Here is a 14,290-nt window from a genome sequence, read left to right as displayed (position 1 = left end):
AATTTACCTTAATCCATGGGTGATGCAAACTATCTTCAATGGTCATTCTCTTCCTTTTATAAAACATAAGAAAATTTTGTTACACAGGATGGTACTTGTGAAAAATGTTGCTACTACAGTGTATGCGATTTAGGGACCTGAAACCGGTAACATGTTCTTCGTATATGCAAACCTCCATTCCCTGAAAAGCAGTGGTCATAAGAAATGAATGAAGATACTTCCCTATCCTTCTGAGAGCTCTTTATGTAAAGATACAAAATGGGCGACAATTATGTTGGAGCATTCACCATCTTGACCTTCAAGACTATGTCACAACCGCAGCTATTTTCAGTGGCATGAAAAATAAAATTTTCATGGTATTTCAGTAATCTTGATATGTGAACCCAATGTACTTACAGGTGAAATGCTCTCTGGGGTCTAGTATACAATACAAACAATATAATTGCAGGTGGGTACAATTTGTATATATGTTTAATTTTAAGGACACGTCATTTTATGATTGTATATTACATGATACGGAGGAAGATCTTTCTGACTTATAACTGCTAAACTATCTTTTTAAAGAGCATCTCTACATTGATGTTTTTGTATTCTAAGTAGGAGTTATTGAGTTAACTTCCCTTGGCTTTGTGGTTTCTTCTGTTGCTCCTCTCGAAGTTTTTAAAAACAGGAAATGGTAGCCATTACAGCTCCAATTAAGGGAATTTATTTCTAAGAAATGGATGAACAAAATGTAAAAAAAACTTAAGGAAAGAACAACTTAAGCTGGATTCTCAAGTCACGGTCAAAATGCTTTTTAGGAAAATTTTGTGACTTGTGAAACCAGCCTTCTATTTACTCCGGATTTTTTGGGCATTTTAAGTTAAAAGCTCTTTCAATATATATATATATATATATATATATATATATATATATATATATAAATCCCAAAGAGTTATTTACAATAATTTTAGGGCATCGCCATTTAAGGCGTATCTATTAGACAGTGTTATTATAGCTGGACTGGGACGGTCTACAGTAAAGAAAACACAAGGCAACTAGGCAGTAGTAAAGCCATGTCAATCTCCATTTAAGGCTGCAATATTAATCAGATTTTTCTAAAACGCGTGGGAGAATCTATGTAAGCAGGAAAGAAGAGCAGAACTTACTTTGGATCCTTGACAAGAAGTCGCCTAATAAAATCTTTGGCGAGATCACTTGTGTTGCTGAAAAACTCCTCTTCAAATTCGTAACTAACAGCAGATATATTAGCCAAAGTCTCTTGTTTGGTCTCACCCAGAAATGGGGACGCACCACTCAACCTGCAAAACAGAATCAAGATTGGATAGAGTTCTTGCCACCTTTCAAGTAGGCAACAGTTGCAAATATATTTCTTTACTTAGATGCAATTTGTAAGATTCCATGACACACGAATTAGGGTAGCTAAAAATATAAATGCTTTACAAAATACATAGGATACTTACAGAATATATGTTATTACGCCAATACTCCTATAAAAAAAAAATGGAAAAAAAGCTTAGAAATAAGATACTAAAACTTCACCTGTCACCTCAAACCTTCAAACAACAAGCAAGCAAGAGCATATGTTCACTGTAATATTGTTTCAGACCTCTAATCCACTTCCCCGGTACTAGGTGCCACAGAAAAAGTTTCCTCGGCAGTGGGCGAATCAATGCAGTCTAAAGTTTCAATTATGTCCATTAACCCCTTCCCGCTCCTTGACGTACTATTACGTCATGGCAGCTGTATCGTTCGCGCTCCATGCCGTAATAGTACGTCTCGGGAGTAACGGCCGTTTCGGCCGTCCTCCCGACACATACAGGAGCTGTGACGCTGCTGTCTTGTTCAGCAGCTGTCACAGCTCCTACAGCGGGGACCGATCGCTGTGTCCCCGCTGATTAACCCCTTAAAAGCCGCGTTCTATAGAGATCGCGGCTTTTTAGGGGTTAAGCTGCCATCGCCGGCCTGCTACGCGATAGCGGCCGGCGATGGTGACTATGGCAACCGGACACCAAACAATGGCGTCCGGCTATGCCATAGACGGAAGCCTAGTGGGTCCTGACAACGTCAGGACCCACTATGCTTGCTGTCAGTGAGTAGCTGACAGTTCTAATACACTGCACTACGCATGTAGTGCAGTGTATTAGAATAGCGATCAGGGCCTCCTGCCCTCAAGTCCCCTAGTGGGACAAAGTAATAAAGTAAAAAAAAAGTTAAAAAAAGATGTGTAAAAATAAGAAAATAAAAGTTTTAAAAGTAATAAAAGTAAAAGTCCCACTTTTTCCCTTATCAGTCCTTTATTATTAATAAAAATATATAAACAAACAAATAAACTATACATAATTGGTATCGCCGCGTCCGTAACGGCCTGAACTACAAAATTATTTTGTTATTTATCCCGCACGGTGAACGCCGTAAAAAAAAATATTAATAAACCGTACCACAATCACAATTGTTTGGTCACTTCACCTCCCAAAAAATGGAATAAAAAGAGATCAAAAAGTCGCATGTACCTAAAAATGGTACTGATGGAAAATACAGTTCGTTACGCAAAAAATAAGTCCTCGCACGGCTTTATTGATTGAAAAATAAAAACGTTCTGGCGCTTAGAATAAGGTAACACAAAAAGTGAATGATTGTTTACAAAACGTATTTTATTGTGCAAACGCCATAAGACATAAAAAAAAACTATAAACATCTGGTATCGCCGTGATCGTATCGCCCCGCAGAATAAAGTTAATATATCATTTATAGCGCACGGTGAAGGCTGTAAAAAAAAAAGTATACAAAAACAATAGTAGAATTGCTGTTTTTTAGTCACCACGCCACCTAAAAATGGAATAAAAACTCATCAAAAAGCCGCATGCACCCCATGAAAACTACAATGGATTCCTCAAGGGGTCTAGTTTCCAAATTGGGGTCACTTTTGGGGGGTTTCCAATGTTTTGGCACCACAAGACCTCTTCAAACCGGACATGGTGCCTAATAAAAAAGAGGGCTCAAAATCCGCTAGGTGCTCCTTTGCTTCGGAGGCCGGTGCTTCAGTCCATTACCGCCCGAGGGCAACATGTGGGATATTTCTCAAAACTGCAGAATCTGGGCAATACGTATTAAGTTGCGTTTCTCTGATAAATCCTTTTGTGTTATAAAAAAAATGGTATAAAAAGAGTAAATTTCACCTCTACTTTGCTCTAAATTTCTGTGAAACACCTAAAGGGTTCATAAACTTTCTAAATGCTGTTGTGAATACTTTGAGGGGTCTAGTTTCTAAAATGGGGTATTTGATAGGGGTTTCTAATATATGGGCCCCTCAAAGCAACTTCAGAAATGAACTGGAACCTAAAAAAATAAATAAATGAGGCAATACTTCACTTCTTACATTATACTGATAATGAGCCGTGCCCACTCCGAGATGACCCCAGTTTTGACCGTTTGTATAAACGGAGACCCCTATTAGACCGTTCCAGTGCCCGGTTTTCCCAAGCATACACCCCCGAGAAGTGTTTTTCTATTGATGAGTCCCTGGTACATTTTAAAGGGAGGGTTCAATTCCGCCAGTACCTGCCAGGTAAGAGGGCAAGGTATGGCGTGAAGATGTATAAGCTGTGCGAGAGTGCATCAGGGTATACCTACAGGTTTAGGATATATGAAGGAAAGGCCACCCCCAAACCAGACTGCATCCTGGACTACAATAGGTACATGGGAGGGATGGACTTGTCAAATCAAGTCCTGAAGCCCTACAGCGCCATGCGGTGTGGTATAAGAAGCTGGCCGGGCACATCATACAGATGGCTTTGTACAATGCGTATGTGCTACGTCGATGTGCAGGCCAGAGGGGAACTTTCCTGGAATTTCAAGATCTAATCTTTAGGGACCAGGAAGGGGGGGCACCCAGTACTTCTGGAAGCGAGGCCACACGCATCGTACCAGGGCAACACTTTCCAGGAGAAGGTCCCCAAACCGGTGGAAAGGGAAAGAGTCAAAAGAGGTGCAGAGTCTGCTATAAGAGGGGGATAAGGAAGAACACAATATACCAATGTGACACGTGTCCCGAAAAACCAGGGCTCTGTATAAAAGATTGTTTTAAAATGTATCATACATCCCTTGATTTTTAATTTACCCTGATGCACTCCGCACAGCTTACCCCCCTCATCTTTCCCTTCTGAGCCCTGCCGTATGCCCAGGCAGCTGATAACAGCCACATGTAGGGTATTGTCGTACCCAGGAGAACCCACATTACAATTTAAGGGGTGTATATCTCCGGTGGCGCATGCTGGGCACACTATATTGGACACTGAAATGGCATATACATATATAAAATTGCAAATCTCACACTGCACCATCTGCTGCGCATTATCTTTTACACAGTACCTGTGGGGTCAAAATGCTCACTACACCTCTAGATGAATGTCTTAAGGGGTGTAGTTTTTAAAATGGGGTCACTTCTCGGGGGTTTCAACTGTACTGGTACCTCAGGGGCTTCTGCACACATGACTTAGCACCAGAAAAGCTCCAGTAGGCCAAATGGTGGTCCTTTCCTTCTGAGCCCTCCCATGGGCCCAAAGGGCAGTTTATCACCACAAATGGGGTATTGCCGCACTAAGGACAAATTGGGCAACAAAATGGGGTATGTTGTTCCTTGTGAAAATAAGAAATTTTGATCAAAAATGACATCTTATTGGAAAAAATATCATTTTTTTCCTTTCACAGCCCAATTCAAATAGGTGCTGTGAAAAAACTGTGCGGTCAAAATGATAACAAAAACCATAAATGAATTCCTTGAGGGGTGTAGTTTCCAAAATGGGGTCACTTCTGGTGGGTTTCCATTGCTTTGATACCTCTGGGGCTCTGCAAATGCAACATGGCACCCGAAAACCAATCCAGCAAAATCTGGACTCCAACAAACACATAGCGCTCCTTTCCGTCTGAGCCCTCCCATGGGCACAAACGGCAGTTTATCACCACAAATGGGGTATTGCCGCACTAAGGACAAATTGGGCAACAAAATGGGGTATGTTGTTCCCTGTGAAAATAAGAAAATTTGATCAAAAATGACATCTTATTGGAAAAAATATCATTTTTTTCCTTTCACAGCCCAATTCAAATAGGTGCTGTGAAAAAACTGTGCGGTCAAAATGATAACAAAAACCATAAATTCCTTGAGGGGTGTAATTTCCAAAATGGGGTCACTTCTGGTGGGTTTCCATTGTTTTGATACCTCAACGCCTCTTCAAACCTGGCATGCTGCCTAAAATATATTCTAATAAAAAAGAGGCCTCAAAATGCACTAGGTGCTTCTTGGCTTCTAGGGCTTGTGTTTTAGTCCACGAGCGCAGTAGGGCCACATGTGGGACATTTCTAAAAACTGCAGAATCTGGACAATACATATTTAGTAGTGTTTCTCTGGTAAAACCTTCTCTGTTACTAAAAAAAAATTGAATAAAATTGAAATTCAGCAGAAAAAATGAAATTTGCAAATTTCATTTCCACTTTGCTTTAATTCCTGTGAAATGCCTGAAGGGTTAAAAAACTTTCTATATGCTGTTTTGAATACTTTGAGGGGTCTAGTTTTTAAAATGGGGTGTTTTATGGGGGTTTCTAATACATAGGCCCCTCAAATCCACTTCAGAACTGAACTGGCACCTTCAAAAAAAGGCTTTTGAAATTTTCTTAAGAATATGAGAAATTGCTGTTTATGTTCTAAACCTTGTAACGTCCAAGAAAAATAAAATAATGTTCAAAAAACGATGCCAATCTAAAGTAGACATATGGGAAATGTGAACTAGTAACTATTTTGGGTGGTATAACCGTCTGTTTTTCAAGCAGATGCATTTAAATTCTGAAAAATGCTATTTTTTGTAAATTTTCTCTAAATTTTGCAATTTTTCACAAATAAAGACTAAATATATCGACCAAATTTTACCACGAACATGAAGCCCAAAGTGTCACGAGAAAATCTCAGAATCGCTTGGGTAGGTTTAAGCATTCCGACGTTATTACCACATAAAGTGAAATATGTCAGATTTGAAAAATGGGCTCTGAGCCTTAAGGCCCAAACTAGGCTGCGTCCTTAAGGGGTTAAAGCAGATCAGTCAGGACGCCTATGTTACCTTATCTAAGCAGTATAGGATAGAGGGGAAGATAAGCTCACGGATAGTTTTTTTCTTTGATTCCATATTTTCATGTCTAAATCTTGCCAGGAATCATAGAAAGCCTGCGAGTGCTGCTTCCCCTGCCTTGACAGCTTTTCCTGTATTATATTGAGGAGGAGGTGTCAACCACTCTATATCAAATCATAGGTAACTATATATCCCCAATTTTAGCATCTTCCCTGGTATTCTATGCGGTCACAGATAGGGGAGCATAGGCCACCTGGCAGAGCAGCTTCAAAAACTTATTATTCCACTAAGGCCTCATTCACACCACAGGGTCCGAGTGTCGGCCGGGAAAATCGGCCGTTTTTGGCCGATTTTCCCGGCCGGTTTGCATTCGTTCCGATTCCGTTCCGGGCCGAGTTGCCGTTTTTACCGGCCGATTTGGACCCGATTTGAATCCGTTTTTTTCCCTGTCCGTTTTAAAAATCGGATGAATTTCATTTCAAATTTGTTGCCACACAGCCCTTTGCAGGCCATGCCACCCAGCCCCCTGCAGGCCATGCCACCCAGCCCCCTGCAGGCGATGCCACCCAGCCCCCTGCAGGCGATGCCACCCAGCCCCCTGCAGGCGATGCCACCCAGCCCCCTGCAGGCGATGCCACCCAGCCCCCTGCAGGCGATGCCACCCAGCCCCCTGCAGGCGATGCCACCCAGCCCCCTGCAGGCGATGCCACACAGCCCCCTGCAGGCGATGCCACACAGCCCCCTGCAGGCGATGCCACACAGCCCCCTGCAGGCGATGCCACACAGCCCCCTGCAGGCGATGCCACACAGCCCCCTGCAGGCGATGCCACACAGCCCCCTGCAGGCGATGCCACACAGCCCCCTGCAGGCGATGCCACACAGCCCCCTGCAGGCGATGCCACCCTGCCCCCTGTAGGCGATTCCACCCACCCTGCCCCATGTAGGTGATGCCACACAGTCCCCTGTAGGTTGCACCCATCCCCCCCCCCCCTTTCCAGGAGGAGTCACTGACTTCAATGTCCATATATGGACAGTATAGTCACTGACTTCTCCTGAAGAGGAATTCCCTGCCACAGGTCGGGAATTCCGCTTCAGAAGTGAGTGACGTCACTGTGTCCATATATGGACAGTGTAGTCACTCACTTCTCCTGTAGCGGCATCCCCGGCCATAGAGTCGGGGATTCCGCTGCAGAAGTGCGTGACTTCGCTGTGTCCATATATGGACAGTGTAGTCACTCACTTCTCCTGTAGCGGCATCCCCGGCAATAGAGTCGGGGATTCCGCTGCAGAAGTGCGTGACTTCGCTGTGTCCATATATGGAAAGTGTAGTCACGCACTTCTCCTGTAGCGGAATCCCCAATCCCCAGCCGGGGATTGGGGATTCCGACTCCTACAGCGAGCAATAAAAGATCCTCCTCCTCACATGCACTCTGCACTGTGAGGAGGAGGAGAGAGAGTGCGCGAGCGACGGTAGACCCGGCCATCACTCGGGACACATTCCGGTGATGGCCGTGTATTACCCGGCCCCATAGACTTCTATGGGAGCCGGGCGGCCAGGCACCCGGCTGAAAATAGAGCATGTCCTATTTTTTGACGGCCGGTTTTCCCGGCCGTCAGAAAATCGGTCGTGTGAATAGCCCCATTAGGGGTCTATTATTCCTCATGCAGCCGGGTGCCGGCCGATTTATGAACGGCCGGCACCCAGCCGGGAAACCCTGTCGTGTGAATCCCGCCTTATTTACTATGCTTTGTATAGTCTGATCTTCATTGAAGGGAACCTGTCACCAGCATTTCACCTATTAAACCAGCAATATCAGGTGGTAGTGGGTGAAAAATCATTTCTATATAACCTATAATTGTCTTCTTAGTCGGCTCTGCAGCTTTAGCATTCAGTTTTTTAGTGTCCCCACACCGTATGCTAATGGGCATAAAAGAGTAAAATCCTCATTTGAAAAGTGTCATATCTTCATTCCTCAAGTCTTTCCCAGTTTCCCCGCCTCCTTACTTTTGATTGACAGCTCCTCGCCTTCCCCCAGCACACAATATCCCGCGATTGTGCATTCATGTCCTCTCCTGGTGTGTGCGCACAAAGGGACGCCGGATTATTACGATAAAAGGCGCCAAATGTTTGCAGACCGTTATTTACAGTCGGAGGAGGCGTTTAGGAGAGGGGAGAACGGCAATGAACTTTTTATAGCAGCGGCCAGTGATGGATAAGTAAAGTTCAATAGGTGAAATGCTGGCGACAGGTTCCCTTTAAAAAGGTTTTCTCACCGATCACTAAGGGGTCTTAGGTGATGAAAGTGCTTTGTCCGAACACCATTTTATTTCTTAGGGAACCAGGAATATAAGTAAATTAAAAGCATCAGTCTAACGTAGATGAGAAAACTACAGTTTCCATGTACTGCCCTTGGAAGAAGTGCATTACGGAAGCTCAGCAGCAGTGCACAGTGTTGCTAAATTCTAAGTGGCAGAATTATGAATATTGCTCTGGGTTGAGTTCTGTCTAGGGCCAAACCTGATGGGACACTGAATGAGATAGTGATTGTAGGAAAGAACGACTGTTGTGCACTTCCCTTCTCAGGCCCAGCCCTAGACATAACAGAGGATCAAATTCGGTGATGGATTGTGAAAGTTGAAATACTCTTATGCTATCCTTCGTGGCCAATATGTAAACGCAGTTTAGTGAACTCACCACATATCAGACTCCAAACCAAGTGGCTCATAGTTTACAATTTCTGGAGCTGTCAAGAGAATAAAGCACAACTAGTTAGTAATACAACGAACATTCCTTCAACATAAAGAAAAGCCGTGCTTACAAAAGCAATATGCACTTACCAACAAATTCAGGAGTTCCAAATATATTTTTAAATTCATTTCCAGTATCAATTTTGTGAGCTAGACCAAAATCGATTATTTTAATACGAGGCTTTGGTGAATTCCTGTCTAGCAGCATGATGTTTTCCGGCTAGGCAGGAATAAAAAAAACCGCAGAGTGGTAAAGAGTTAACAGTTGATAAACAATATAGCCGTCATGCATTCATCCTGACACACAGCCAACATTATTCATTTAGAAATACCAGAACGATCTTCTAGTTAAACACTTATGTGCTTTATTAGTTCTATTCGCTGTAAGTCACTTGTAAACATTCTGTACCTTCAGATCAAAGTGCGCAATTTGCAGCAAGTGAAGGTAATTGACGCCATTCAAAATCTGTTTCAGAAACTCAGTAGCTTCCTCTTCTGTCAAGGATTCTTTCTCAGCAAGAAAGTCAAACAGCTCTCCACCTGCAACACTGGTGACAGAGTATACGATAAGTCTTACCATAGGAAGTAGAAAGATCAGGAAATGGTTACTATATGCATTATGTGAATGGCAAAATCAAATGTAAAAATAGTGAACATACACCCTGACACCTACAAACCCCCCTAAACTTCAGTAATCCATATACAGCTTAAAAGACACGATTCCGAAACGGCATTTTTCATCTTTCTACTTCCTTGCATTCTCCCGATGCAAGTCCGCAAACGGGCCGTGCGCTGCACGCGGATGCATAGAGAGGACCACTAAGCTGGGCGATATAATGGAGAGGACTAGTTAGCCCCAAATACACATGACCATGTATGCTGCCTGAGTTCCGTTCGTGATCCGTGGAAAGATAGGACATGTCCTATCTTTCCACGTATCGGAGAGTAAAGTGAATGGGTCTGTGAAAACTATCTGATGCCGTGAAAAACGTCCGAAGTAGCACTTTGTCGTGTGCAAGAGGGCTTAGGGGCCGTTCACATATGTCCGGCGTCCGCTTCAGTTTACCTCCGGCTTTTCTTCAACACGCCGGAGGTAAACTGAAGCGGAGGCAAACTGATGCTAGAACGGATGCCATAGTTTCTATGGGATCTGTTCTGGCCCAGAGGACATCAGTTGTGGCATGGTACGGCGCCGGACCTCCCTGGGAGCCGGATCCAAAAACTTTACCTGCAGCGTTTTTGGTTCCGGCTCCCAGGGAGGTCCGGCGCCATATCCTATCTATTTTAATGGTGGCCGGATGAACGCCGGGTGCTGCCGCATCCACCTTCCGGCAGCACCCAACGGGAAGGTGGATGTGAGCTAGGAGCGGAATCCCCTGTCATAGCATTGCCGGGGATTCCACTCCAGGTGGAGACGCTGACGACTACCCTCCCACCCAGGGCCGGCCTTAGGGGTGTGCGACCTGTGCCACTGCACATGGCACATCACCCCAGTAGGTGGAACGGGGTGCTGCGCTGGCTCCCTTCCCATGCTTGTTTCAGAAGCGCCCGGGTCCGGCGACTCAGCAGTCGCCTTTCCGCCTGGCCGCTTCTTCACTCAGTAGCGTCACTGCCGCTGTAGCAGCCACAGCAGCTGCTAGCAGCGACATCGGGCATGAGAGCACCTGTCGGGACGGGGGACGGGACCCCTCCCATGGCCGGCGGCAGTGCTAGCAGCCTCTGCTACAGCGGTAGCGATGCCACTATAGCAGAGCAGGGAGTTATCTCCCTGCTCTGCTATCTACTAGTGCTACTGTAGATCCCTGAAGGAGCGGAATCCCTGTATGGCAGGGGATTCCGCTCCTGGAGCGCTCTGCTTGATGTCTCTGTCCATATATGGACAGTGACATCAGGGGAAACTCCTGAAGCAGAATCCCCATCCACAGCATTGCCGACTCTGTGACCGGGGATTCCACTCCAAGATAAACCAGTGACGTCACGGTCCATAAATGGACACAGACGACAGGGGCTTCTCCTGGAGTGGAATCCCTGGTCACAGCATCGGAAACGCTGTGTACGGGGATTCCGCTTCAGGAGTTGCCCCTGATGTCACTGTCCATATATGGACAGAGACATGAAGGGGAGCGCTCCAGGAGCGGAATCCCCGGCCAAAGGGGGATTTCGTTCCTTCAGGGAGCTACAGGCTATCAGCAGGAAGGGGGAGGTTGTGCCATCTACATGGGGGCTGTGGGCGGTGCGGCGCCGCCTACAAGGGGGCTGTGCGGCGCCGCCTACAAGGGGGTACTGTGGCATTATATAGAGGGCACTGCGGTATTTACAGGGGGTGTGGAAGAATCTACAGAGGTAACCGTGGCATTATCTACAGAGGCCACTGCGGTATTATCTACAGGGTGTGTGTGGCTCTATATACAGGGGGTGTGCGGCACTATATACAGGGGCACATTTTCAGAGCATAGGCAACCATTTTTTGGACCATTGTGGTAAAAACTGATGTTAAAAACTGATGACAATTAACGACAACAGATGGTTTTGTAGCAAAAATCATGAAAAAGCCTGATGGCAACAGATACATTTTTGCATCAGTTGAAATCACTGAGACACAAAAAAAACGAAGCAGATGCAACTGACATATGCGAACGAGCCCTTAGGGCCTGTTCATATCATCGTTCACTTTCCGCTTTGAGGTTCCGTTGGAGGTTTCCGTCGGGTGAACCCCGCAACGGAAAGTGAAAGCACAGCTTCCGTTTCAGTCACCATTGATCTCAATGGTGACGGAAACATCGCTAATGGTTTCCGTTCGTCACCATTCCGGCAGGTTTCCGGTTTTCAGACTGAATCAATAGCGCTGTCGACTCCGCTATCGATTCCGTTGGAAAATCGGACACCTGCCGGAATGGTGACAAACGGAAACCATTAGCGATGTTTCCGTCACCATTGAGATCAATGGTGACTGAAACGGAAGCTGTGCTTTCACTTTCCGTTGCGGGGTTCACCCGACGGAAACCTCCAACGGAACCCCGGAACGGAAATGAACGGTGATGTGAACAGGCCCTTAGACTCTTCATCAGCATGCAGTGCACGGCCCGCATGCGGGAATGCAAGTGAATAGAAGGATAAAAATTGCAGACTCGGAATGAGCGTCTTTTAAGCTATTAACAGATTACTGTAGTTTAGGAAGTGGGCCAGATTTTTGAGGTGACAGATTCCCTTTAACAACAAAGTTTAAAAAATAAAAATGCTGGAATATAAAAAGAAAAACAAAAAAACGATGCATTGCAAATTTGCAGGTATTTCCCTTATCAGGTGTAGCCGTTTCACATTATAGTCTTTCCTGATGTAAAATGAGATAATACATAAGAACCAATATAGCCAGCATTTAATTACTTTAGCAAGTATTCAACACCCCCCTCTGGCAAAGAGGGTATTGAATGGGTGTTTTCCAGCACTTTCTGTTCCATATTGGACACTTCACAGACAGACTAACCTCATTCACACGGCAGGGTTTCCCGGCCGGGTGCCGGCCGTTCATAAATCGGCCGGCACCCGGCTGCATTAGGAATGATAGACCCCTAATGGGGCTATTCACACGACCGATTTTTTGACGGCCGGAAAATCCGGCCGTCAAAAAATAGGACATGCTCTATCTTTGCCCGGACACCCGGCCGCCCGGCTCCCATAGAAGTCTATGGGGCCGGGTATTACACGGCCATCACCGGAATGTGTTCCGAGTGATGGCCGGGTTTCCCGGCACTTGCGCTCTATCTCCTCCTCCTCCCAGCGCAGAGTGCATGTGAGGAGGAGGAGTTGATGCCATTCTGACGAATGGCATCGCTGTACACTGTGTTGCAGGGCCGGGGTGTACAGCAGGTGGAGGGAGCGCTGCGCTGGCTCCCTTCCCCTGCTTGTTAAAAGCACCCTGGCCCGGCAACACCTTCGATGGCGCCGCTAGTAGTAGTAGTAGCAGCAGCTGCTGCTGCTGCGGCTGCTACTACTGTAGCGACGCCACTATAGCAGAGCAGGGAGGTATCTCCCCGCTCTGCTATGTGCTAGCCGCACTTTAGCTCCTTGAAGGAGCGGAATCCCCGTGTTTTCGGGGATTCCGCTCCTGGACAGAGCGCTTGATGTCTCTGTCCATATCTGGGCAGTGACATCAGGGGAAACTCCTGAAGCGGAATCCCCGAACACATGGGGATTCCCCTTCAGGAGCTGCCGCTGATGTCACTGTCCGGATCTGCCCGGCCCGGCACGGATGCATAACTTTATGCAAACCGGCCGGGCAGAATGGCCGATTTTACCGGCCGGCACTCGGGCTCGGACCCGACCCGGTCGTGTGAATCCCGCCTAAAGATGCCACAAACTGAATTTGCTAAGCAAAACCCTCAAGGGGGAATAATGAGGGCCCTTGAAATAGGCTTCAGTTGGTGCGGTGTTTTTCTAGTGGTTGCACATTACATCATCTTTTCAGGGACTGAAACACAAATAAGCATTTTAGGGGATTGTGGCACTTACAGCTCTAGAATGAGAATGACATCGGTTTTGTTCTCGTACACCTCATGCAGCGTGATCACATTAGGATGTTGGATTTCTTTCAGTATGCTGACCTCCCTTTCGATATCCTCCCGGGTCACCCCACGGCGGCTTGATTTGGTTCGCCTCTTCTTGATGAATTTTGCAGCATACTGCACACCTGTGCTTTTCTCCTGGCATTTCTTCACCACAGCAAACTGTCCACTGAAAAAACACATGAAGAAAGGGGTCAATACATGTAGCAGGTAGGACACCAGAACAAGACCACTTGGCTTCTTACACATACTAGTGTATTTATATAGAATGGCTGCGACGTTGCTATGAGGCAGCTACTGCGTAAAGACATATATTCAGATTAGTCATGTTGTGACCCCTTCAAAAGTTAGCAGTTATGACAATTTAGGCCCCATGCCTACTTCAGTTATTTTCTTCAGGGTGATATCCGTTTTTTTAACAGATAGCACCCTGACCCATTCATTTCAATGGTGCCATGCACACTTCCGTTCTGTTCCGTCAAAAGTAAAGCATGTCCTACTTTTGTCCGTTGTTCAGTGACCGTGCGGCCCATTGAAGTCTATGGGTCCGTCAAAATAATGGGCGGCACGCGGAAGGCATCCGTGTGTCGTCAGTTTTTGACGGATCCGTTGCCAAGCAACGGCTGGGCGTGCCAAAGTTCACAGTTCACATTCAACACACAAGATGGATGTGGAAAGACTTGATCACAATGGTGCATGACCACCCAGAACTGTGGGATACGCGGTCAGAATCGTACCACGACCAGTACAAAAAGGATGCCGCGTGGGAGGCGCTTTCAAAGGAGCTGGGAACTCGTGCACAGCGCCAGAAAATAAGTAAATACACACATTGCACTTTGCTGAAATTCATTATTTATAGCC

The 14,290-nt window shown here is 45.9% G+C and overlaps 1 protein-coding gene across 1 annotated transcript in view; it reads right to left on the bottom strand.

Moving 5' to 3' along the window:
• The window catches only part of DAPK1 (death associated protein kinase 1), a 157,624-nt gene that overhangs the window by 43,554 nt on the left and 99,780 nt on the right, over nt 1-14,290 (bottom strand). Inside the window, exons 3-9 of the mRNA XM_075828803.1 lie at nt 13,377-13,598; nt 9,277-9,415; nt 8,958-9,087; nt 8,815-8,863; nt 1,464-1,490; nt 1,149-1,301; nt 8-53 (exon numbers count right to left, since the gene is read on the bottom strand). Coding sequence (XP_075684918.1) covers nt 8-53; nt 1,149-1,301; nt 1,464-1,490; nt 8,815-8,863; nt 8,958-9,087; nt 9,277-9,415; nt 13,377-13,598 — 766 coding nt within the window. The remainder of the gene's footprint in view (nt 1-7; nt 54-1,148; nt 1,302-1,463; nt 1,491-8,814; nt 8,864-8,957; nt 9,088-9,276; nt 9,416-13,376; nt 13,599-14,290) is intronic.

Source organism: Rhinoderma darwinii, chromosome 1 (genome assembly GCF_050947455.1).
Source record: "Rhinoderma darwinii isolate aRhiDar2 chromosome 1, aRhiDar2.hap1, whole genome shotgun sequence".
Classification (NCBI taxonomy): domain Eukaryota; kingdom Metazoa; phylum Chordata; class Amphibia; order Anura; family Rhinodermatidae; genus Rhinoderma; species Rhinoderma darwinii.
The sequence above is the reverse complement of the archived record's forward strand: the minus strand, read 5'-3'. Positions and strand labels throughout refer to the sequence as shown.